The sequence below is a fragment of the Rhopilema esculentum genome, chromosome 18 (genome assembly GCF_057945365.1).
Source record: "Rhopilema esculentum isolate cy_ngs chromosome 18, ASM5794536v1, whole genome shotgun sequence".
Lineage (NCBI taxonomy): Eukaryota > Metazoa > Cnidaria > Scyphozoa > Rhizostomeae > Rhizostomatidae > Rhopilema > Rhopilema esculentum.
The window spans coordinates 4037076-4064692 of record NC_142832.1 but is presented as its reverse complement, the minus strand read 5'-3'; the positions used below and the strand labels follow the sequence as shown (position 1 = coordinate 4064692).

Here is a 27617-nt window from a genome sequence, read left to right as displayed (position 1 = left end):
AATAAAGTCATTTTCCAGTGGGAAGCGTGTAGTTACTTAAAATTGTTGCTTAAAATTTTGGCGATCAATAAAGCTTATCTATATTTTACTCTATTTTCAAGGGCAGTGACTCAAGAAATACGAAACTGATTCAGCTATCATATTTATTTCTCTTTGTATAATAGAGCTGTAAAAAATCATTAAATTTATAAATACACTTTTATTTTACACATTAATTGAATATTTTACTGTAATTTTTAAAAAAATCATCCACAATAGAGATTGATGTTATCAAATATAATAATAATTTGACCAAATTTTGTCATCAAATATCTTGGTGCTGCAGATGGGTTTTTTTAGAAATGTAAGTCACAATAAATTTTCTCCTTGCACCAAAGTGGATCAACGGGGTGCTGGTTTTTATTTACCAAACATAATTGTTTTAGCAGATCCATTTTTTGCAGGAGGGTACATACTTATTTTATATAAAGGCTGTAAGAAAATTGATGTCACCCTACAATCAAATTTTAGCCTCATTGGATGGCCTGCTCCAAAGTTCTTGAGTATATATGCATCTCATGAAAAGTGCTGACAAACTGCTGACTTAAGCCTTAAAGAGTCCATCTTTAAATAAACCCATCTGATTTGGGAATTTTTGCCATGTTGGGATAGATCATGAAAAATCACTAAAAGGACCATTGTTGTAGAATGCTTGGCAAATGATTGAAAGGGAATGTGCTTTGTTCAGGCACCGCAGAGCTTTGAGAAAAGTGGGAGGTCTAAAAAAAGTGAAGGGGGGGGGGGTGGCTGAAACTGAATAAAAAGTGGCTTGACTGGTGATTACTTGGTAAATTTTTTGCATTTTTGACAAAAAGTGGGGGGGCTATAGCCCCCCAGCCCCCCATTCTCCACAGTGCCTGTTGTTTTAAAACAAGTGTTCTCTTTAGTTAAGCATTTGTAGGGCCTCAAGTTGTAATTCCGGATGCCTAGGTCTTGTGGTTTGAATATTACCTGCTACACTACCCTTTATTTTTGCTTTCCTTCTTCTGGTAAAGGTGATTGCATAGCAAAACATTTGTAAGAGAACGAAATCATTATACATACAGTGTATAAATTTTGTATATAGCAAATAGTTGTATTAGATATTCTCCACAAGGAGCCACTTCGTCAGAACATTTCACTTGAACGTGTGTTCACTCTCAGAAGCTGCTCTTTCTAGCGATGGCACAGGCTTGTCAAAACCTTGGTAACCAAGAAGAAAATATGTCGTAATTGTTCCTTTTCCCTGAAAAATATGAAAGTTATCGACTTAGCAGGCAGCTTAGTACAATCACAATCAGAACAAGAGGACAATCAATTGAGAACAATCAAAACAAGAGGGGTGTCCATTTGAAACAACGAAATTCACACTTTTGGGGAACCATAAACATGTGAAATAAAAGCTTTTTTAGGCAGGGACCGCGCACCACTCTAAAATTGGGGGGGGGGGCTGCCCATTGTTTTCCTTCTTATTCAGTACACTGTTATAAAGGAAACATACTACAGTTTGACAATTATTGGGGGGGGGGGGGCTCCGACAGGCCTGCTTTAGCAACATTTTCCCTCCTGTCTTGCAAAGAAGCGAATTACAGAACACATGCGTTGTAAGAGGTCGTAAATCCCATTAATGGAGCAAATATTTAGTGAGCTTTCTACATGAGACTTTGAGAAGAGTTGACTGGAACGATAATTTTAACTCTGTAGCAACTATCTATCATAGTTTATTATTGGAAACTGAAACCTCGCTATTATAGGGTGACCAGGTCCTCTTTTTTCGGACATGTCCTCTTTTCAAGAACTGCCAATTGCGTCCGGGATTTTAGAATCGTCCGGGATTTTGAGATACGTCAAGTCATGGATATTTCTTGTAAATTAAAACTGAAATGTGCATTATCCAGGAGTTAACAATTTTTCCAATTTTCTGAAAATGTTTGTTCTCAAATCTGTAGCATTGTTTAAGATGTACTTATACTCCATCAAAGAACGATACTGACAGAAGAAGAGATCTCTTAATGATTGTGCGAAAAATATCAAAAAGTTCAGTAAAATTTTGGCCCAGGGGTACATTGTTTGTTAGAGCCAATAAAGCTCATTTTTCATTTACCTGATCACACGGCCGTATTGACGTATTGGCGCCCCCAGTATGCCCCCAAACCCCCATACAATCGCTCTAAGGTTTTGTTTTGGGGGTATCACCCTAGCTATCATGATTCCACGTATTGTGCACCACATATTTTTATGTCCTGTTATAAAACAAAGAAGTACCTTCATGGAGACGGGTCCTCTTTCAACCAAATGATAGCCACCAAGTTGCAGCAGAACATCGCGACAATACGGACTCACATGGATTCTTAAAGCTGCAAAGAAAACAATATGATTTGCCAATCTAAAGATTTAAAGCTTGAAGATTTAGCTTATTCATCTTAAATAGTCATTTGGTCGAAAGTATAGTACTTATTAATATATGTAGCTTAAGCTCAGGTGTTATTTCCATGACTTTCAGTCTGAATAATTAAGATCTGCTTGAAAAAAACTACATTCAACGATACAATCTTTTTGTAAATGACTTTGAAAAAAGCAGACATTTTAGAGCATACTTAAGCTTCTCAAAGCTATAGATCGCTATGTAATAACCTACCCAAACCGCTAGATTCCATTCTTGATGCAAAATTCACTGTGTCTCCGAATAAACAATATCTAGGCATTTTCATACCAACAACGCCAGCGACGCAAGGACCTGCAAATAAGGTTGTAAAATCGCATAAATGCATCATGTTTTTTGAACAATGAATGGTATGGTTGTACTCAAAGAAATTACTTTGTATGCAAAATGTTCCAGAGAGAAAGACAGATTAGATGTTTTTAGTATGTGTGCGAGAGATACAATTTGGTCTTGATTTTCATCAGGGAGACCTGCATCGCCAATTGTGGTAAAGCAAAAGAAGACAAGACCAGTGGAAATCTTACATTCCTGCACAATTTTCTATTGAGCAAACAGCAAGCATGCATACAGTATTTCTTATGCGTTCAAATGACAAAATCATCTATGGAGACCGTTAAGGATTTTTAAGCCCCCTCTCCCTGGTTATCAATACCTTGCGTACACATGTGGTGAAATTTGATTGAAGGTAGAGAAATTGCAATATAATGACCGCTCAAATACAAATACTAACCCGAGTGAATGCCTATCCGGAGCTGCAGCTGAATATCAGGTTTATGCCTGACTTTGAAGTTTGTCATTGCACTTAACAGATCAAGCGACATTTTGGCTATTTCACCCGCGTGCTTGTTGCCAATTCGATTCGGAAGTCCTGATACAACCATGTACGCATCACCAATTGTCTCTACCTAGATGGTCAGTTCAACATTTAAAAACTCAATCAAACATCCAACTGGTCTCTCTTATCTTAGCCTGCAGTCTCTGCTTCTCCAAGTACCAAAATTGTACTGTAACACATTTAATTATATGGGAAATGCAAATTGTAAACCAACTCAATGTTTTTGAATGGCTATGGTATATAGATGTGACTGCCTGGTTTGAGTGCCCTTTTCCTGGTTTTAAATCCCTTTAATTGCTCTATTTGGAGCAAGCTATCACGATGCAGGTTACAGCATGTTTTGAAACTGAAATTTTCGTTCATTTACTATTAGTTTACTATAAAGCAAAGAGATCGTACTCCGTTAAAGGGCAATCACTTACCTTATAAACGTCATGGCACTCAACAATGTTATCAAAGCATGTATACAGGTCGTTAAGAAAATCCACCACCTTGAATAAGATGACATGTTTATTAATTGGCTGGGAATGCTTCAATGGGCTTCAAACAACAAATAATCAACAAATACATTAATCACTTGACACATGAAGAATTATTTCATATGATTATTAAAGCCATTTCTGTATTTTGGATTAAAAGCATTGTAGAAGAAAAATAGCCAAAAAATAAGTAAGAAAAGACTCTGCTGTGAGCCTTGCGGCACAACAAGCTTGAATTGAGGAAGAATTATGCACTGGATGGGTTTCAAGCAATCACGTTTTGACACAACAATGAGTGAAGAAATTACAAGGAAATAAATCGAAACGCAACGATTCAGAAATATGATATCATCTGCTACCTCTAGAGGACTGCTTTCAGCTGCCATTTTGGTAAATCCGACAATATCACTGAAGAAGATTGTGACCATATCAAAACTCTCAGCTGTGACACGCTCTCCTCGTTTGAGAACATCTGCAACCGGTCTAGGATAAGAGGTTTTCCGTTAAAAGACATGCCTTTTAATAAGCTTCTCACACAGCAATATTTCTCAGATTTTGTTTCAAAATATTCCGTCTTAGAAACAGCTTTTTCTTACAAAAATCTTCAGGTTATATCGAGAGGCCAACCACGGGGTTTAATAAGTCCAATTGCCTTTATGTGTGAATGTGTATTCTTTTTGGTCGATTAAAGCTATCTACAAGAAATATGCCATTTTATCGATGTACTCCAGAGATTAAAAACGCATAGACAGATAAGGATATCGAAGATTCCACATTGCTCATAAGGAGTTATGATGGCTTTTTTTGGATTAAGTAAGAGTCTTCCTACCTAGGGAGCATGCTGTAAAGAAGCTCATCTGTCTTCTGTTTCTCATCTTCTAGTTGCTTGGTTCTTTCAGCGACCAGTTCCTCGAGGTTGTCTGTATATTTCTCCATCATGCTTATCATGTTGTCGACCATGTTTATGTTTCTATTAAAAATATACTCACTATAGATTGAAGTTTTCATTATCTTAGGGTGTGAAAAAAAATTCAACAGCAAGGTAATTAAGGCAGAGCCTTGTGGACGACATAGTCATTGAATTCACTCATACTCTTAAGAATTTGCAGAAATCGGCTCCATATAAAAACGCATATGGAATGCTTACATCAGCGAATTTTGTACTTTTTTTTAATGATTTTGCTTGGGATAATTGCAAGTTAAGATTGAATGTGCGAAAATATAGAAATTTTCCAATACAGTACAAATAACTGGAATATCTATTGAAAAAAATCCCTGGATCAATGTATGATGAATAAAGAACCGCACACTTCTTTTGGTTTGAAAATCTATTACAAAAATATTAATGATAATCTATTACAAAAGCTGATAGAAACAGCTTCTGATGAAGTTTAAAACAAAAAAATCTGTCATGTTACCGACAGTGTTCTACCTACAAGAAAACTACTCCGAAACAGGGATGTTGCAGCTACTTACTTTCCCCCATTAATTTTCTTGAGGTTCTTCATGACGTCATCAAATCTAGGCCTCTGCGTAGCATCTTCACTCCAGCAGCTACGCATAAGCTCTTGAAACATTATCCTCCCAGTGTCATCGGGGATTTTAGGACGAAAAGGAGGGTATTCCAGGTTTCGCACACGTGCTACGATTTCTGAAAAACAAGAAGAAATGCTGACAGAAGAACGAGCATAGATGGATAAAAATTTGAACATTGTGAACGTTGGAGAAACAGTTTGGTGGCAAGACAATCTTGGTTCTTGTTTTTAGGAAATTTTAAACATAACATGCAAAAAAAAATCTTACCTTCGGGTGCAAGAAACTCGAACATACTGTACGGAAGGTCTCGTAGAAGAATCTCCTGAAGAATAATTCCATAGCTGTAAACGTCCCCAGGCTGGGACATTGCAAGGCTGGGCTCTCGCAGGTGTTCGGGAGCAGTCCAAAATTGCTCTGAAATTACAATGATATTCATATAATGATATGCTGGTTATTGGATATAGTAGAAGTTTTCTGTTTACAGAACAGCTGTGAGCTCATAGTACAAATGTGGTATATGCTTAAACAAGGAGAGCGTCCTAAAATTCTACAAGAGAGAGCGAGCTGGTTATGACTTAATAAACTGTACCATAATCTGTCCTTTACTTTGAGATGTATATCTGATTGTGTTTAGTAAATCTGAAGATAGGTTTATCGATATCTATAAATAGAGCTTAGAGCTGTGGCATGAATATAGGGGATGTTTGGATATGGAAGCTTCCTTTAAAATTCAGTCGTTTTCATGAAATACATGGTAAAGCTAAGAAATATTTCATCCTCGTGTACCAATAGTAGCAAAATTTAGCATGAGGTTAGAAACTTTACAGCAAATCTGTATCACAAAAATTAGTTTGGTCAGGATTCAATTACTCCCTACCCCCACACTATTCGAAGCATACTATTAGTACAGCGACACTGCCTTCAAGTTACTGGATTTACACAGAACCAGATGAATCAAATTCTAGATATATAATTGATTGTTCACTAACGTCGAAATTGGTAGTCTGTTCCATGAGCAGTCGTTGGTTTTTGTCCAGCTTTGAATTTGACCAATCCAAAGTCAGTAATTTTGCAAGCTAACCGGCTGTCAATCAAAATGTTTGATGATTTTAAGCAGCCATGAACTTTGATTTCAGACCCATGTACATACTGCATGCCCTGAGAAAAAGAATAGATAGAAATCATTGCTATATCAATACTTCCTACTGCGATGATATCAGGGGTGTAGAGCTAGGGGGGCTCAGAGAGGCTGAGCCCCCCTTGTTAATGCCAAAAATTGACAAATTTCTACTTTTCCTATTTTTTTTCGCATAATTTTGTGCAAGAGCCCCCCTTGTTATTTTCTTAGCACTGCACCACTAGTTATCTTTTGCAAAAGCTCTCTGATTCCTAATGAAAGTATGATGGGAAGTCAAGCAGAATCATCAGCAGCGACACAATTTCAACCCTACTTCAAAGAGATGTTCCTAAAATAAATATGTTTAGAATTAATCATAGTAAAGCAGGATTTGTAAGAAAGCGTAACTGGGCACTTACTCGTGCGATATCGAATGCTATTGACATCTGGAAGAGCCAATCCAGCTTCAAGCTTGCATTGTGCAGCACATCCTAGATATAAAGTGAAAAAAGATAAACAGACTGCAGAACTACCAGAAGTGAGTGCGAATTTCTCTTCACTTTCTCAGTACGCTTTTGCTCAGTAATAATTTTTCAGGGACAGAAGGTATGAAAAAGATCCAAACCAGAGTCGTTTCAACGAATGACATCGTACATGAGTTCTTAAAGAATTATTAGAGAAATTATGAAAATCGAGCCTTCTCTCTAGTATCGAAGGGACATCATCTCTCCCTTATTACGACTGCTAGAAAAGATAAATATACTACAATCTTCAACATTAATATGTGTTCCTTTTTGCCTTTGAAGACTTGAGAACTAGGTAAATACTGTCTCCACTTATCTATAAAGTATTTTGTGGGAAAATGTTTCTGTGCCTGGTTAATTAATGCAAAAGATAATTATTTTTTGGATATACGTCCGTGGAATGTATCGACAGCAATATCATATGTCGTAGAATGTCTTAAAATGTAACGACAGCCATAGGCGTTGGAGAAAGGGTTCTGCAAATACTAGTTTTGGATGGAAGGCAATTTGTAATACTTACCAATAAGCTGCCTTTATTGCAATACTGTGTTAGAAGAAATATGTTGTTGGGTTCGACGCATGCACCAATTAATGGATTCACATTTTGATGCTGGCATTCGTAGGCCTATCAATGAACAAACAGTCAGTAGATATCGCAAACATTGTTTAAAAGCTTGAAAGCATTTATAAAGTAGAGATGAAATAGAAATTTTACTGCAGCTATTTGGTTTATGAATATATTACGCATTTCAATTGTATTATTATAAAAATATCCTGAAGTAGAAAGAGAAAGAGTGATATCATCAAGTATCACTTATACTGGTAGTCGCATACCTTTTTATTAAACTTTAAACATGACAAGATCTTCATATAAACGCTTCAAAAGACGTATTTTGTGTTAGGCACGATATATCTTGCTTTCAAAGACTTTTCTCGCACCACAGTGATAACAACAAGTAGAGAGAGAGTCTCAATAGAGAGTTACAGTTGCTATACAGTTAAAAATTGGCGTGGCATTTACCCAACTAAAAATATAATGCCCTCATCACTTTTTGCCTCCTATACTTGTACTGTTGATGTCCCCTATACGTATTATGTACCTAAAGGTTCCTAATACCTCGATAGCATAAAATTGCACAGACTGTCTGTGCAATTTTAGTTGGGTAAATGCCACGCCCATTTTTAACTGTATAGCAACTGTTACTCTCTACAGACTACTCACGTATTTAAGCTCAAGCAAGACGTCTCGGTTCAGATCGATGCTGCTTTTGTTGATTTTCTTGAGTGCAACAACTCTAGACTGGAAAAGAATAACCTCTATTCTAAAGTTTTAATTTTATTTCTCAAAAAATAGCAGAATATACAGGAAGGGTGGTTAATATCTAAGAATGCTCACGTACATAACAAAAATCTGGAATCTCAAAATAATACTACATCTTTATGATGTGTATAAATATATCTTTCTATACCAACTTCAAATATGAATTGTATATAATATATTTACATATTATACAGAATTCATAGTATATCATACACTAAACAATGCATAAAGTTCTCTTCGAGCCATGTGTGCTGGGCCTTAGCTAGGCTGTCTTCTGCAAAATAGAAATTACTATTCAAACTTCTTCTGATCAATGTTACATCAGCCTTTTGTATTTCTGGCAGCAAATAAGACCGGCTACAAGGAATGAATTCTCTATATTTTGGTTGATTCTATAATTGTTGACGTTAGTAAGGAATTCCAGTAAAACAAAAACTAACGCCAAAAACTCCAATCGATGTAAAAATCTGCTGCCCATGACCATCTTCATTGACGCCACTAGTAAATGAGTATTGACTTCCCATCATTGTTGATGCGTACTGCAAAATGAAAAGGACTTAAAGGCATTGAGCAAACACAAGATAGCCACTGCAAAAGCCAGAAGCTTGGGGCAGAGCCTCAGTTATTGTTGTACATGAGAACTAGAGAAAACTGGTCTTGAAAATAGGTAATCTCCTCTCACAGCTCCCCCCTGAAGACGAAAGGCATCATAGGTATTTTGGTAGGAAACTCGAGGATAGGGTGGAAACTAATGAGAAGGGAAACCAGTTAAGCAGAAGTTGAAATTTTGAGCATGATAAGGTCATATTTTGAGTAACTGGGGTTAGTGAGGAGGACTCACTGGCCTATTTCGATCCACAACTGGGTATATATATTTCTTAGCGTAGAGTTTTCGATCTATGTTCTGACGTTTTAAACTCTGAAGAGTGTCAGACGAAAAGCTTTAGTTTACTAAATGTTTGCTTTTTTCAAAGCCATTAACAATCAAAGGTCCTTACAAACGATCGTCTGCTTATTCCACCGATATTTTTGAACTGGATGTCTGAGTACTGAACTTTCCATCGCTGACTCATTAAAATACGTTCAAAGTTCTTTCTTCTAAAACGACAAAATCGCCCTGAATTAAATACAGATCATTTTTACAAACTATCTTATTGATAAATTCAAGATAAGGAAAGATAAGGAAAGATAAGAAATTCAAGATAAAATAGACATTATATTAAGGTTCTCCTGCAATCTATCTACTGTCCTGTACATGCGTTTGGTGATTTTGCATTCGTCTTCCCCAAGTTTAAATGCCAATGCCTGTGCTATTAAGATACATATGCTCCAAATTTGGTTATACAAGGGACTGGTAGAAACTAGGTTATACAAGGCGTTTGCCTCAGCTGTTTGATCCAGAGTGCAGTGAAAGATCAAAATGTTCGTCGTCAGAAACGTTTTGCACTATAACTTAAATTCTAAAAAGTTAAACAAATTAGGATGGGTTCAAGTTGCAACCACTCAAATTCTTGGTAAACATTCTTGGCAAACTCGTGCAAAAACAAATGATATTTTAAGTAAGTTTTAGCTGCTAGCGAAGTGTTGTACATTTTTAAACCTGCATAATTTTGAGATTCTTGTCCTCATAACAGCTGGGTCATACACTTGACTATTTTTCTGCCTTCTAAAGTTCTTAGGGAGGTCAATCTAATTCAAGCTTTGGGAATCAAATTCTGGCAGCAACAAAAATTTTGACAATAGCCTTTATTATATTTATAAAACAATCTTATCAGAGTCATATCGTTTAAGTATGGAACGGGCGTACCTCTTTTGCACAAAGAATAGAGTCAGAGCAAAGACAAATATGAGCAACGATGCCACGCCTATGACAATGTACAGCCAGGAATCTGAAATGACAAATCAGTGGATTACACAAATATAAATATACAGCACGCTGTGAAACGTGTTTGAGTATTTTTGATCTACTTTTACAAAAATAAGCTTTCTCAAGTTTTTCGTAACGGGGGCTTTTTTGCAAGCACGAAAATCGAAATCGATTTAGACAGCAGCCCCCCTCCCCCAAAAGTTTTTTCAACGGATTTAGAGTCATTAAAAAATGCAACTCTGAGGAAACTGGGTTGGTGACGCCACTGCAATGAGGGTAGAACTGACATAGCATTGTACACCAGCATGGAAAATAAAGGAGGGTACTGGAGGCAATCTTATATAACACGATATCGTATCTGTCACTTACAATTTGTTTTCTTACAGAGTTCTCCACCAAAACCACACTCAGGTCTTCCAAGAGGCGCATTTAGAGTATTTCCTGGCCATATTATCTTAGTCTCGTTTAAGACCTGTAGTTTCTGTTCAGAGTTGAAATAGTTAAACACTCTGCGATATTTTCCTTTCTGGATGTTCTTAAGTTGCAGAGCTGCAGCTCTATCGCCCACGGAGTCGATAATAACCAACCCAGAAGCACCTGCAAGATCAGCAAAGATGATGAGAACTGACAGCTTGACTTAAATAGAGAGTGGTGTCATTAAGATTGTGCATGGAATCCCTATCTAAATTAAGTTTCAGCAAATTTTCAGCAGTATACCCTAACGTGTATTCCTTTAGTTCTGGACTCCCTATATACACTATTATGATAGGTATGCCATAAAATGAGATCGAAATTTCAGTTGTAACATACTCATGTTATGTTAAGTTATTGTTTAATCAGCTATACGTGCTAGTGCCCAATAGGTAGCGGCGGCCCTGTATACAAGTCGACAGTCTGTGTGGCGATGTTATCTTAGCAAAATTGGCAAGCAAGCAAGGCAAGCAGCAACATTGTATATCCAACCACTGCAACAATACAGTTCTTCTGACTAAGAATTCTGCGAGCATTCTGAAATTTCTAATGAAAATGGAACATTATGTAAGTTTTTCTCACCGTAAAATTGTCTCCCAAATATATTTTGCATGATTGCAGTGCCATTCCTAGAGTCAATCCCTTGCGCTAAACTTGAATTCAAGCCATACGCATACAAATAAACTGCATCGTGTATTAACGAAGCGTACAGCTCAACCTAAAAGAGAAACGGTACGCGTCAGCTTTGAAGTAATTCTTTTGAGAGCAGTTTAATACACAGTTTCCATGAATAATTCGTATGGTTTCAAGATCGCCCTGTCGTATGACAATAATCTCTCCTTGCATCGCAGGATATGAGGTGGGAGGAAATTTTACATTCGCAAAATTATGTGACTCTATTTTAAGATTGAGCCAATGGCAAATAACTATGCACACTTATCTCTGCAATTGTCTCCCTCCCTACCTTAATATACTGACATCGCTGACTTAACTTTGACTTCTAACTTGAAAGCCTCGCCTTTAGAGGGTATTCCTCTGCCTTTTAAGCATCCGACAATAGTTATTGTGGGTGAACACGACAGAAAAGCTTAATCTTAATATCATCGAAACTGACTTCACAGCAACTCGCTCATGGAGAGTAGATTATGATGGTTCTAAATTCTGATTGATCATTTGTGCATTAAACAAACGATGCATGAATACCTTGGACATGGAAACAAAATCTGGGAACAATCTATGAAAACTTACTTCTTCTCCGGGTAACATGGGTCTATTAAATGGAGGCTCAGCCATTCGCCTTCTGACTTCTGCTGTAAAGTTTTTGTACTCCGCTGTCTCTGGCACATACAGACTGATATCAAGCAGTCCTTCGTATGCTTGGCATGCAATTCTGTTTTCTTCGTCAGAAGCTGTAGTTGAGTTGCAGGAATCGAGTAGAAGATCATAGGAAAAAAATGCATACCCAGATGTGGTAAGGCCTAACGTGTGAGCTGCAAGCATCAGCCTGCGGATTGTCACACTGTAACCACCGAAGATGAAGACTGTAGGGAGGAAAACCATTCTCATAATATCAAACGTAATTAAGCAAAAAACTGATTAATAACATTTTAGAACTGGTCAATTCAGACATGGAAGAAAACCTTTAAAATAATCAGGTATTATTCACTTATTTGCCAGCAATGTAGATTGAAACATCAAGGAAATTAGTACAATTTTCCCTCTCCGACCTCCTTTGTTTGCATACCAAAGGTATTGGCGGGAAAGCGCTGATATCAGAACTTTGGGAGGGATGAGATTAAAAAGAGCCAGACAATGCTGAATTTAAACTTTAATGTGGCGTTACAAGGTTTAACCTGAATTTGCCCGTGGAAAATCCAGAGAAAACTCATAGAAAGCAAAATTAGACCCGGAGGTTATAGCCAAATAACATTAACTCTTTAAAATTTTTGAAATACTACTCTGGATTTCAGAGTCTCGTGAATCTGGGGATAAAGTATTGTAGACGGCTGTGGTGGCAAAGAATGAGTGGATTCTCGCTCAAAAAAGTATTTCTGTGGCTGGTCTTGAACCATATTCATGAGATTACATGATGGAGTCTCTAGAACCCGGGGTATTGAAAAGTTTGAGTAGAAAGGGCGTGTAAGGTATATGTTCTACTTACTATGGGACAGGGTACTAGCAGTTTCAAGAATTTCTTGGAGGTAAGTATCTGTGACACTGCCAACATTGAAATTCTGGTAGTATGCAATTTTTAGGTTGGCTTTTGTCACGTCAGCTTGAACACCGGTCATTATTGAAGTCCAGAGGAAATCAGTGGATGTCAGGAGTGCAATGCGGTCCCACTTGTAGAATTTCATAAGATTGACGATAATTTTGCCAGAATTGGCATAAACACCGACGGTCCGGGCAAATAAGGGGAAATCTTTCTTATTAGACAGCTCTACGGATCCACAGGCGTACGAAATTAGCGGCATATTCCAGTGATTTGCTAAGTATCCGACCGACTTGCAGCTATGAGAGCAAGCCGGACCAATCAATGCATGCACGTGGGGGTTTATTCTTGCATACATATCGACGGCTGCAGTCAGCGAAACACTCTCCTCGCATTTGCTATCCTGCCATTCAAAAGTAACATTGTAACCGGGTAAGATATTTGGATCTGCATTGATCTTTTCAATGGCAATGACAATCCCCGATGCAAAACGCGGGCCAGCATTCCATTTATCGCCAGTCATTGGTATTAACACTCCAAGTTTCAGTTCTTTAGTCGTATTCGAAGTGCTCGTTCCACATTTTTGTATTAAAATGCCCAAAAACAGAACAAATGTTAACAGCAACATTGCTTTATTGGAGTCTCTTTGCAGTTCGATGTATGGGTTTTTCTTGCAATGCGATCATGATAAGACACCTTCAGAAACAACGACCAGATGCGCGAAACTCTATTTAAGTCATACTTTGACAGCAAAACAATATCTGGGAAAACAATCACATGGCGAACAAATCAGTGTTTTTCCTTTACCAGAGCTGAAGTGTATTTACGGAGTAACAATATTATTGATGTTTTTGACATTTTCTAACCAGATTATCCGAGGTTTAATAACTGTACGCTATATTTTCCATAATTGAGATCGATCAAAGATTAAGAACACCGTAAAGATTATGATTCCAAATTAAGCTGTTTGTATTAAGGTAAATCTGTGATATTTCTGATTTCCAGCGTGTACTGCCAAACAGTTACAGCTGCAGCCTCAACTGCGTAACCTAAAAAAATACGATCAAATATTGTGAAAGATGAATCGAAGATATTTCTTAGAAAACCATGATTTAGACGATTTTGAAGATTGTGACACCATGATACAAGTGGGGCTATAATCGAAATTTGCCAGTTCTTCTGTAGCTCAAACATGACCCATTGTTAATCAACGAAATTCAGGTTTTTATTCCAAAAATATTTCTCTATTCTAAAGAAGTTTCATGGCCAAAAAAGTAAAAGAGCGGTTTCTATCCACCATGAGTTTTCGCTGGTTTGCCCCACCTGAGTGATAGGAATTTGAATTCCATCCTGGCGTCGCGAACTCCAAGATTGTCTATTGCAAGTTGCGCCTTTCGCACGCCTTTTGCCTGCATAGAAGTGAAAAGTGTCTTTCTTATAGAGGGGGTCAGTTTCCCCTCCATATCTAGTGAGCTTTAATAAACTATTGACCTCTTTCTATAAAGGCAGGGTTTAGCCCCCCCCCCTCCCTTTGGAGAACCGGGTTCTCCACCAGTTTTGTGAGAGGTTTTCCTTGAAGAGTTGAGTAACAAAGAGGTTCTTGTTATGCTTTTGCCATCTCGACAACAATTGACTTTTCTTATAAAACTACTGCCTTAAAAATTAACTTATATAAAAAAGTTGATAAAGAGCTAAAAAAAGTTAGGAGTTCATTCATTTACGCATGAAAACAGGACTAAAAAAACTAAATTGTCCATATTACGGAACCTATTCAAGCTACAAGCTGAAGTGCCAGCAGAACTATTTGCCCTGTGATGATATTGGCATATCCATTTCCTATATTCATATCTTATTTCAGTAATAGTGTTATGAAATGGTATAGTCTTTATTATATATTACTATAGTATTATTCTATAGAGGTGGAGTAGGCCATTCTCGGAGTGTTATTGTCCTATTTTTATAAGAGCTAAGATTTGGCTCCACCAGCTGAAATCCGTTACAAATGAAACTGGGATTGGGAGATAAGGCAAAATATTTGCAGCTCCATTGCCTTTTCCTAGATAACAGAGAAAGGGTTATGGTTTAACTTGCGATGCAAATGGAATAAAAATTAAAGATAACTAACATCAAAGCTTACGGTTCTGTCATTGCATAGCCACACGGTGAATGAGTTTATGTGAACATCGAATTTGTATCTCTTTCTGTTGTACACGAGGATTTCGTTTGACCTTACTTATGAGTAACAAATTACGGTAGCGACTATCTAAGGAAGACCGTTTCAGAAAGAAGATGTTTCAAAAAGAGGATGTTTATCTGAAGTATCAAGTCCACCTGCCTCACTGTTAGAGACAGCGCTTAGAGCCCGATTTGGTATAATTAGCACCATGGGTTAGGTCATGAGTCCTTGAAACTGCGAAAAGAAAGTTGATCTTCGCAGTAATACGATTGTACACAATCGAATTCCAATTTGCGTATGTTATTGATGCTATTTGCGTATGCAGATGCTATTTCACTTCTAGGAAGCAGCCGCTGTACCTGCAGCAGAGAGACGTAATGATTTTTATGCATCCTAAAACAGGACAACATCCTGCCAGTAAACTTGGAGAAAAATAAGTCTTACTTAGCAGTTATTGATATAAGGAACAATTTTGGGGCATCAGGGTAGATGTAGCGTTTTAAGCAGGCAAGGGAGCAGTCCTACTAGCTTTCCACTGATAAATGACAAATTCATCGATTGCATGGGGGCTTGAGAGCTTCAGCCCCCTTAGAAAGTTTTTAGAGGTGGGGGTCGGTCACCCCTGGAAGCTTTTTATGCATTGCAGAGATTCGGTAAAGACAATATCTAGCATATTTCATCGAAATTAAATACAAAATTATAAAGGTGCTTTTAGAAGTAACGATCCTCTGTTTATAAGGCATAATCTTAATGATTCTAGTTATCCCGAGAACCTTGCAAACAATGTGCACCCCTTTTTCATGAACATACCTACATTTAAAATTTCGCGCCATCCTTGGAACACCAATCATCGTTGCCTATGGTACAAAACAAAAGACTATTGTCCTCCTTTTCATAAGAGCTTCATCATCCCCATCTGATTCCCCCTGAAGCCACAGTGGCTATAACCCTTGTCACTTCCCTTAAAGCCAAAAGGCTATGCCAAAGTGGCTATGACATGACCTTGTCTGATCCCTACCTAAGTTGGGAATCGAGACTCAATATTTCTCTTATGAATAAACCTTATTCGAACCTCAACTTGAAAGTAAACACCACAAGTAGTCACTACTAACGATTTTGGCATCAAACATACATTTTACAAAGTGCAAGTTTCAACAACTTGAAAATTTCCGGTACCAGACTTGCCACATCATACCTCCAATATTTTCTACCCCCAAATCTACCAGCTAAGACACGCGAGAGCCAGGGAGCTGGGGGCTGAGGCCCCCCTCACCTTTGCTAAAATATGATATCAAATATAATGATGGCAAATTACCATAGAAGTTTGCAAATTCGTCCACCACCCTCCCCCTGCCCCAAACTCGGGAGAAGGGCATGGCACCCCTCATGACCCCCTGGTCCTACGTCACTGTTTATTAATATCCTACGTCATTTTAGTACACCAACATGGTTTGAAGGGTGAAAGTACTTGGTAAATTTGACGATGAAAAATCACGTCAGTGCTCTGTCTAGGCCTTTGGCAACGACTGTGGCTTTTTTAATTATGGCTTTTTACGAATGTCAGGTATAAAAGTCAATTAAACTCATCAGTGAGAAAATATAAATATTTTCAAACGCAGGACAAATGGTTATAAAGTAACAACGAAATTGCAGCAATTTAATCCAAAGAAACATGTTTTTCTCTTGCCAGAGATGTGTTATCCTAGTCTTACTGAATACTGGGTCAACAGGGTTTCGCAGCGTATTGCATAGAATTTGATTGAATGCTCTGCTTAAAAAGAGTTTTTATTAGTTTTTCCCTAAAAGAACAGCGAGAGCAGTGTACAGTGAACTTAATTCAATGGCAATTTTTCTTAATTTAACGTTGGTAAACATAGCAAAATAGGGCCAAAAAGCAATGATCTAGTCAAAGTGATTAAATATTGAATAACAATATGAAGCTGTTTATAGAAACGGTAAGGCTATGATAAAAGGCACGGAGCGATGAAAGAAGGAAAACTCTCTGTATAAAGAAGAGAACAGTTATACTAAAGTCTCTATGAATGATTGAAATTACCATAATACTTGCTTATTATATAATTGTTGAAATGTGAAGTTTCTATTAATGGCAGCCTCATTAATAAAAGTAATAAAGTCTAGCTTAAGTAGATGTGACATGCTGGAGAGCATGAACTAAGAAAGAGAGTAAAATTGTATTGTGTAAAAGTGGAAGTTCAATTGGATGCGATAAATGTTGCCTGATTATGCGGCTGCAGTCCCCTCCCTGCCCCTGTCTCCCATGCCTACGACCTTCTCAAAAAATATAAAAAATAAGTTGATGGCAGTGAGTGTTCACAAAATTAGCTCTCGCGTACTTGTCAACAATTTTTTGAAGAAAGAGTTTATTACTCTGAAAAAGAAAAGAGTTACTTAAAATAGCGACACTGTGAAAGTTAACTATGAGAGCTTTGCTGGGAAAAAGTCATTTAATCGCTGCAGTTTTTAAGTTATGTGAATTTTTTGAACACAGACTTCTCGGTGCTTTATCGATTTACTTTTAAATCTTTCATTGATTATTTCACAACTGAGTGTGGTGTATTATGCAAAAAGATTAATACTTTCGAACTAGCTGGATATACAGAATTCGATGCAATTTTGACACCATAATTTCTTAATTATTTATTGATTATAACGAAATGAAATCGCGTGCCGCAAAGAGACATGCAGGAATGCATTGAGAATGTGTCAGGAATGCATCAAAGCAGATTTCTCCTGAACAGACAAGCACTTCATCAAACTTTATCGAAATGTAGAAGGACTAAAAAACAAGACAAAGTTGAAATACCTAAAATCGTACCTTTATCTTCTTGATGAAATACTATTAGCATGAAAACTTTTTTTATTAGACCATCACAAACCGAAGTTCTCTTGTGAATTCTAGAACCAACCACGTTCTAACTTTACGAAGGTCTTTGTAATTGTATAGACAACCATTGAAGCACCTATCTCTGTTATGTGACTGAACAATGACAATAAAGAACATTTGTTATCCCGGATTACGTGCGTTTCTAGAAAAATTTCTTGCATCTCTTTCTCCAATTCTTAGAAGACAAAGCCAGCTTAATGAGATCTGTTCCCGCTATATCGTACGTGTTGTCATGTGGCAGAAGCTTGAAGTTGTCGCCTATTTTGAATCAGAATCGTAAAAATTTATGTAAAATGCAGAACGATATACTAGCATTTCCATTACTGTATATATAAACAAATAGGGAAATTTTTTTTTAATATCAGTGGAAAAAGACAAAAGTATGGTTTTCTCGAGACAGTATAGTGGTATAGTGGTTACACGTTAAAGGAGCAGCACTAACATCATGTATAATAAAAAGCTCAACCACAAAAGTTTTTGTTATTCTTTCAAATCATAAGGTGTAAGTTGAGAAAATCTTAAAAGGCTTATGACGTCGCCATTTAGTCACATTTGTTTATGCGTACGTATCGTAGCAACATATAAACGAAAAAGCAATAGAAGACTCAAGTGTGACGTCATAAACACATAATACTTTCACTTTTACTATACAACCTGAATTTTCAAACAGAAGAGACAACGATCATTAACGAAAGATACCCAGCATCGATCTCATAACAGAATGTGATCATGTTAGACACTAGCGGTTTTGAAACAGTCAAAACATTAGAGAAGTAACTTTTGTATGTATTAATTGAATTTTGAATAAGGTTCCAACGCTAGAGTAGCGCTTTTCAATGAAGATAAAAAGTTATGATAAACACAAGGTGTGAGCAAAAGTTTTCGAACGAATGAGCCGAAATCAAGTAATTCCCGAGAAACTCTTGCCTTGACAAACAGTGCACTTTCTCAGAGGATAGGCAATAAGATTTGGAAAAATGCCTGTTTGTTTCTTGCAGGTAGCAACCATAACGAAGTGTCCGTTAGTAGAGGTTCAACTGTGTATTACCAAGGAGTCTTGCTTGTTTTCCCCGTAAATATGTTTAAGGAATATCTTATAGCGGAATTGATTCTTCTTGGAATCAGTTTCTATAGAATACTGCAGCCGAAAACTATCGTAACCTATAGGTTTATTGTGTTTCTCCAAAGATCCTTTAAGAAGAATTATAGTGTGAGACATTACACACTTGAAATCTGGCTGTAATCCTTTGACAAGATGAAGTATAATCCTTGAAAGGATTAAGACCAGAAAGGCAGTAAATGTGGATTATTCGTTCCAATGCAGAACTGAATAGTTTAAATTCAAAGAAGCTGGTTGCCGAATGTATTGAAAGCATGTAAATAATTTCCATAGCAATATGCCATGAAATGAGTTTTAAAGACATTTACAATAATTACGAGGAATTTCTGATGATTTAGAGTAGTGAAATAGCGAAGATGGGCTTAAACTCCTCCACAGAGGCGCAACAACAACGGGGAAGAATAGCTAAACCCTAGAGGCACCGAGAAAATTATCTTGCAATGGAGGCCCCTAATGTACACAGATTCAAATCTGTGGTTAATCAAAGGGGTCCATTCTTGTTGTCCAAAGGGGGCCCCGGATTAATTTTTGCACCACTGCCCCACCCCAATAAAGTGCATAAAGAATACGGATGCTTTTAGGTATACAAATGCTGAACTGAGAGCACATTGTAGCACAAGTGCTAGTAGAAGTTCTTTCACCACTTACGAAGTCGACACCAGCTTTATCGATTCTAAACTTGATAAGTGTCAGCAAAGAAAAAGATTCGTCATGAATGCTACTGGCAATTTTCGCAGTTCTTTTTCACCTGCATCAGCGAAGACTGCCTCTGCTATTTCAACTTGCAGGTTCCCGCAAAAATATCAAGATCTCAAAAACGTTTCAGCACTTTAACTTTTCCGTTATAAAATACACCAATTTTCTCAGGGGCTTTTACTACTTAGTATGCTTTTTAACTGTTTAATCATTTTATTATAATAATTTTGTGTCCACTGACTGAGCAGGAATATGACGTCAATTGCACCTCTCTTAACAGGTATAAGCACTATCAAATGAATACAAAACTGTCTTGGGAATTAATCCCTTGACTTACATTTAACCAAGAACAAAATCCTGAAAATTACGTTTCTATAAAGCAAGAATGATTGATGTTTTTAATAGCATGAAAGGGCTATGGGAAAGAACTTTCGAGAATAATTGTCAAATATCTTTTAAACATTTTTCATCCTAGTCAAAAGGTTTTTTAGGAATTTTCACTGAGCGGAAAAAAGAGAAAGTTTTGGGCAGACTATAAAATAGTATAATATACACCTTTACAACATTTGTTTGCAATCACAGAATAGTAAGCTGCTCAACTCACTGTTCGTTGAATCCTGAATTAGCAGTACGAAATATTGATTTTGTTGACAATTGAAACCAAATAGTCAGCATAATTTTACCAAAGACATGACTGTCTGTTAATGCAAAATTCTACAAAGTCTCTGAGAGATGATCGTCTAAATTCCAGCCATCAAAACAGGTCAACTACGTCACCAGGGCAAACAGCTTCGTCGAGAATCAACCAAATCTCAAATCCACCATCAGCCGTAACCCACAAGATCCAAGATCCGTATAAATTCTCGCAACAGATGTGATGTGCATGTAAGCATTTGAATGATCATGGCGTTAATAAATGATGTGAGACTTTTTCAAAGACATTACTGTGTCTGTGAATGCAACATTTTACTGAGTCTTTGACTGATGATTGTCTAATTTCCATGACGATGCTGGGTGATCTCTTTCGTCAGAGTTATGCTTTTTTGTCAGTGATTTCTTATGACAAGAGAATCAATCCTAGTTATTATACTAATGTTTTTGAGAAAGATTAGGAAGAATATAACCTTTGAAGAACACTTTATCAATGCATCAAGTGAAGTTATGCTTTTTTGCAAGTGCTTTCTTATGACACGAGAATCAATCCTAGTTGTTATACTAATGTTTTTGAGAAAGATTAGGAAGAATATAACCTTTGAAGAACACTTTACCAATGCAGCATATGAAGTGATAGTAAATAAAGCTCGTACAATCATGTTACGTTTGCAAACAATCAATAAGGACAAATACTAACAAATCTTGAACTAGATGCAAACTTTTCATCATAATACTCACCTTGTGTGACCTTAAAAATCCGAAATCTTCTTGTCATGTGCGTTTACAGCCTCAAATTGAGCAGTTAAACAGTGAGCTTGAAAATGCCTTGCTTTGAAGCAATTAGGCCTAATGTGCCATTGTGAATAGCAAGAATGTACTTGTACTCAAAAGACAGTCATATATGAATCAAACGCTAAAAGCATCATCAATTTTTCAGTTGATTATTTATCACACCGCTCATGCAACCTGTTGTGCTGAATAATCAATGAGAGGCCACATAGTGATCGGCTAATTGTTGGGGCATTGTGAAAATTATTTCCATTTCCATAACTTTAGATTGGCTATGCAATGAATAGAGCAATGCAAAAACAGTTGTGGTCAATAGCTAACAGCCAGTTGGTATGTGCTATTATATCCTGTACAAAACTTATAAAGATCATTTGATTGCAAGCCATTTTTCAGTGAAAACGATCAGGTATGCAGGTCCGTTGAAAAGCGACTTTTTAACTGAGTTGGAGTAGAGTTGCCAATTGATGACGTAATAAAACTAGGTTCAATTTTTATGAATTTTGGTGATATGCAATACTATACCAATAAGAATTGAAAAAAAATAAGAAGATAGCCCTTTATCTGAAAAAACAAACATTTTATACTTTTCATGATTACCTGTGAAATAGCCATTGGCCCTTTTCATGGGCAATTTTCCCTGTGCAGGTACATAAAGATGGTTAATTGGCATCTATAATGATAAAGCTACATGATATAACAGTTTCGAATCATTAGCGGTATCAATACCAATAGCTGCCTATCCAGAAGAAAATAGCAATTAATAGCAAAGGCCAAAGACAGAGGAAAGGAACTGCAATCCTTCACAAAATATATTGAGACCAGTGATAAAATCAGGACAAATTTATTGACAGTAATCTACTAGAATTGTATATGACCCGCTCCTCCTTCAAGCAATGTTGTTGAGATTTTGCTACTATATACGGTCTTTGCACACATGATTTGCAACTATTTCATTAAATCTCAACAAACAACATTGCTTGGAGGGGGCAGGGGGAGGAAAGGGGACGGTAGAAGGGTTGAGCAACGAATACGTCTGTCTGGAGCCTAAGTCAAAATTGCAAATGGTATGCAAAATAATTTCGATAGGTTTTCTTTTGGGTAAATACGCCAAACAGACTTTGGCATTCTTGCGAGGTAGGAAGGAAAAGCAGTCTCACAATTTTTGTGGACGATTGTGGCTGTCCTATAAGATTCAAATATTTTTTATTTATATGACTGGTGATCTTTTCAAATGAATGTGATTATTGTGATTGATGTGATTAAATTGTGATTGAAGTGTGATTATTTTCGAGAGCGTACGTGATTTTACATGAGCGGCGCCAAATGGGGGCTAGGGGCTTCAGTCCCCCCCCCCCTATTTTTTTGCACAAACGTGTTTCCATAAAAACAAAAAAATAAAGAAAAAAGATAGAAAAAAAGAAAAGAGCGATAAATTCTTTTATTGCCTAATTCCTCAAGGAATAATCGAGGTCTATAATGCCTCATAAAATAATGAATTCCATTTTAAGACTGGAATTAATCAATCGTAGTAAAAGCATGCCTTAAAACTGGCAAAATGTTTTAAACGGTTCAAAAAATGACTAAAACAAATGTTCTGAAATGTATTTTAAGCTAATCTAAAGGACGTGATTGCAAAGAATTTTCTCTCAGATGTACGGTACCTATGGTTCCGATAACCTCTCGTCCCCCCTTCCAATGTACCGCATAACGAGTGCCCCATAAAATCATAGGCATGAATTATCGTGAGGCATTTTAGTGCGATTCTCAAGAGTTGGTTTGTTAGTCTAACAATGCTGTCTACTCGAGCCCCCCCTCTCCAATTTGAATTTCTTGGCGCCGCCCTAGCCTGTGCTCCAGACCCCTAACTTGAAAGTAGTACTTTCAAGTTAACAGCCTGGGACACAGGCTACGCCGCCCCTGACAACCAATCTTTATTCGTACACGAAAAGCATCATTATTATCATTATTTCTGTCATTATCATAGTCATATCATCACCATGTGATTAACATTTTCATTATGTTTTCATAGCAGCATTATCAGAATCATATCGCTACTAGTATCACATGAAAAAAGCTTGAGTAAGTTTTACTGACAAATGCCACTAACAACGGGACAATTATAAGAACATAAAATCAATAACACTAATCATTGAAAATTGTTGAACTACAATTTGAAAATATTCAGTTATTTTTATTCAAACTTTTCTAACCTAATGCATTGGAATTAATAACATATTATATGTGGAAATCCTAATTCCAACGAGCAATTTCAAATTATAAATCAAAAATCCACCTAGCTTCTCATGACACCAAACAGGAGCCAAACCAGCAAGAATCTCATTAAATATAATTGACTAATGCAAGTATTGAGCAAGATATTGAAATGTGAATTACTGCGAAATAATAGAATTTTATCTGTGTGGTAGAATTCGATTCATCAAGATGCAGAAGCTTCTTTCATTCTGTGTAATATTTTGATAATCAGCATTTTGAATGCTGTCGCTTCGGTAAACCGAAATAGCGCCACACGGTGCCTTTAAATCAAAGGTCCACAACATGAAAAAAAAAATGGCTCTTTTCGAGCAAAATCAATTAGAAATCCATTCAATTTTCAGAACACATGCAAAGTAAAAGAGTAGGCCGTAAAACAAGCTTAGATCTGTTTGTGAAAATAACGTGAGCTTTTTTGTCAAAAAACGTCAGATTTCCAAAATGTTTTTGACCCGAGAATCTGATAGGCTGAAAAGAGGCTGGAAGGGATACAAAATCTTTTTGAAAAAACAAGTTGAACCTGATCCGAGACAACCTTTTAATGTCTACTGAAATACATGAAATTTCATCCCTCAAAGTATTAGTTAAAGTTTAATTATATTAATTTATTTACTAATAGTTCTGGCAACAGTGATCACAGGAATAGAGTTCTAAAGTGGTGACGTGACAAATTCTATTTGTAGAATTTTCAGTTTTGACCACAAGCCGAATGTGAAAAGGCGGCTGATTACAAAAAATTGGCTGACATATGGCTACATAAGCTAAGCATGGGCACTTTTCCAGTCGAATTACTGTAATCGTGATAAAATAAAGAGTTCTTTATCTTATCTTGCTGTAGATGTCTGTTTTCATAACAGAGTCCAGTAAACTTCTTAACCTTCTTCCAGCTAAAATTTCTCCCTGTCAAAATCTTCTTCCAATTTGTCAGGCAATCAGCATGGATATGGCGTGGCTAGGGAGTAGCTAGGACATAGCTTAAAAGTGGCAGAAGTTATAAATGGAGACAATGTTATGTGTTTGGGTCAAGTGAAATTATCGCATAGGATACAATTTTGCTAAAATAACATTCAAAACATGACCGCATAGTAATAATATTTCTTTATAAATGTTTATCAATGAAAAGTTTCAAACCATGGAACATGAAAAGTATCTATTTTCAGACGTTAAATTGCAGTTCATTCTGGCTTGTTTTGTGGTGTAATGAAATACCAATTCTTTCCACCACCAAATTGCCTATCCAAAGCTGATTATTGTCTCCATTAATTTTGTCTCCCCCAAGACCTCGCACCCCCAGTCAACTCTGTAAAAATGTTTTTCTCTCAAAACCTTCCTCTTTAATTTTATTGTTTTTCAAATCTTCCTCCTGTCAATGACCGTGTGATCATAATGTTTTCTGAACTTTTGCTCATAACTTTATGAATCAAATCATAATAACATTTATCCGTTAGCAAACTTGAAAACATCACTTAGCCATATCTTTACTATGCCATATATAACTGGTTTTATCCATCTAGAGGCATTTAATGCTATTTCAGCTTACGTGGTCAAAATCGAACTTCCTAAACTTAGCATTTTGATGACGTCATACTTTGGTGCTCTATCAAGAGACTAAGCACCACTAAGCTAACATTAAGCAGCATCAGAGACTGCAAAAGATGCCAATTGCCTCAGTATTATATGAGCAGAGGCAGATATTTGCAAAAAGCAAATTTACTTTTCAAAAAGGTATGGTACAGAAGGATTGTAAACAAAATTGCAGCAAAGTCACAGATGACAAAAATGCTGCTTGGTTGTCAAATTGCTTGGAGCTCTCCTAACTTTGAAAAGGGCTGATGTTTTTGGTTTGGGTTTTACTCAAATATCGTCGGAAAAACTCCCTATCTACTTTAATATTAATTGTCTCCTGCGGAATTTTTTTAAAGTTCTACAAAGAAAGCTCAATGCACACGATGGGACCAGATTTGAATAAAGATTCTTTAAATATCTTGATGGGGCATATAGCCTTATTTTCAAGACAGGGCAAATTTTGCAAGCTCATTGTTCGAGAGTACGACAGCAAATACATATCCAAAAATAAGCCTATTCAACTAAAATGAAACAGAAGACTTTTTAATCTTTAATCCTCTGCAACACAAACAAACACGGCATGGCAAGTATCTCTAATAGAATGGAATATTTTTTTCTTTACTTCAGATATTGAAACACAATGCAACATTTATGTAGCTTAATCTTAGATCGGATGTGGATACCTGAAGCTAATATATCATTACGAGAAATGGCTGAGATATGCTGTTCCAAGTAAAGGTCTTGGAGCGTTAAAAGAGTAGGGGTTGGCGATTCGGATTTTTTCAATGGAGCTTTTAAATATAGATTGAAAATGGTAAATTTTACCAAATCTTCCTATTCCCTATCTCAAGGAATCTCTTCCTCTTTATTTATTCCCTCAATCTGATACTAATATGGCTTTTTACCTATTACTGAAACTTTGTATAATTTTATTTTTCAATTCAAGCATTTGAAGTACCATTCATAGTCATAAAAATCACATCACTGTCTTTAAGATCATGTGCATGAGATAGCAAACTTACAAATCATTCAATCGAGAAATAGAATTAGGTGCCCGCCAAATATCTTAATGATATGAAAACCTTGTAACGGTCAATCGATCACTTAATCAGTTGCTCGACTGCTCAATCAAGTAATAACTTGATCACTCGATCATTCGATCACTCAACCAATCAGTACCCGAAAAAGGCCTACATTCGCGTGTTTTATTACGAATGCATGCCGTTGTTTCTGCATTCATAGCCCCCAGTCATTTGCTTCAATTCTGCACTATTACTTATGCATAAATCTGGTTGAAGTATCAGGAACGAGACGTAAGTTTCACTTGGCGGAAAATTAAAGTTTCAAGGGATAGTATGTATTGTTAGGTGTCTATTGAACAGTGAAAACATAAGTGTTTATTGATCATAGGAAGTTAAGACATGACATTGCTGGAGACTCAGGGTCCCTGACCTTGCATAACTGTTAATAAAAAGTTAACAACTTTGGAAATTGGGAAAAGATACTGGGGTATCCATTTCTTCGAATATAAGAGCACTAATTGGCTGCAATATCAACGAAGCGGGGAGTGCAAAACCCGGGCCCAAATGGAGTTACAGTGTGTGTCCTGAGAAAGGTGTGTACAAACATTATCTCCCAAGCCTAACCTTCATTACAATGATGCTTGGCTACTGGCTAATACAAAGTGCCAAGGGCACTAAAGAACATCTAAAGCCATACACCCAATATCATTAAGTTCTACCTATAAAGTTGCTAATTAGATACATAAAAAGAAGCAGTAATCACAAACCATATAATGATTCTTTCTATTGCGTTATACAAGTGTTTTCTAAGACACTGAAAGTCGCTCATTGAATAACTTAAGATAACTGATCTCAAGTAGGTTGCATCTCGCAGATATAAACAGGGAAATATTTGAACTAAAAAATATATTGATTTTAAACATTGTCTACAATTATGTATGAGTTCAGATGATACAGTAAAGTTGATTAACAAAAAAGACTTACTACTGGAGAAGACTTTTGCGGATTCGGAAGTTTAGGGAGTTCCAGCAAAGGGGCGGGTAGGGTGAGCGTATATCACTTACCTTCACATTTTCATTGACATCTCCTAATTTCGTACCAATTTTCCTTCATGAAGGCTTCAACAATTATGCAGGTCTTGTTTGCTCATTGCTCTACGTTCAAGCACTGTTGATGGAACAAAACATTATTCTCAGTATAAAGATGTAAAATAATTCATGTTAGTTCATGCTTTCAGTAAAAAATTACCATTTCAAAAGCGTCTTGTTTATTGGTCGGTGATACTTTGCTGTTGGTCAACAATAAAAATCCATGCCACCAGTTCTCTCCTGTTTTTCAGATTTGATGTTTGGTAGCTTTTGTTTGTTTTATTTGCGTAGCTCCGGGCCAACTGAAAAAACAAACTAGAAATGAAACTAACTTACACCAAGAAGCCCATCTTGATAACTACAGGGAATTGTTTGTGGCATCTTACCATATTCAGACAAGTTTTTGTTGTTGTGTTTTGCCCTATTGAACCGACGTAACAACGATTTGACAGTTGCATTTACAAAGAAAACAGTCAAATTTACAAATTTGCGTCCATAAAAAACAAA

General features: G+C 36.6%; 1 protein-coding gene across 4 annotated transcripts; it reads right to left on the bottom strand.

The window, feature by feature from the left end:
- Positions 1–135: 135 nt before the first annotated feature.
- On the bottom strand, positions 136–27326 carry LOC135680774 (atrial natriuretic peptide receptor 1). Of its 4 annotated transcripts, none has more exons than XM_065194950.2 (21): positions 27087–27326; positions 12773–13872; positions 11860–12152; positions 11194–11329; positions 10510–10737; positions 10081–10162; positions 9272–9371; positions 8714–8812; positions 8175–8252; positions 7473–7577; positions 6848–6919; positions 6301–6469; positions 5579–5725; positions 5252–5426; positions 4605–4745; positions 4135–4258; positions 3719–3787; positions 3192–3366; positions 2657–2755; positions 2284–2375; positions 136–1264 (listed from the first exon to the last, which is right to left on the bottom strand). In XM_065194950.2, exons 2-21 carry the CDS (start codon positions 13449–13451, stop codon positions 1157–1159), a joined length of 3171 nt encoding a protein of 1056 aa, XP_065051022.2. In that variant the 5' UTR covers positions 13452–13872; positions 27087–27326; the 3' UTR covers positions 136–1156. The 4 variants fall into 4 exon arrangements, with proteins under 4 accessions (XP_065051022.2, XP_065051023.2, XP_088969800.1 ...); XM_065194951.2 differs by lacking the exon at positions 27087–27326 and adding an exon at positions 21113–22517; XM_089113674.1 differs by lacking the exon at positions 27087–27326 and adding an exon at positions 20325–21103.
- Between the last annotated feature and the right edge of the window lie 291 nt (positions 27327–27617).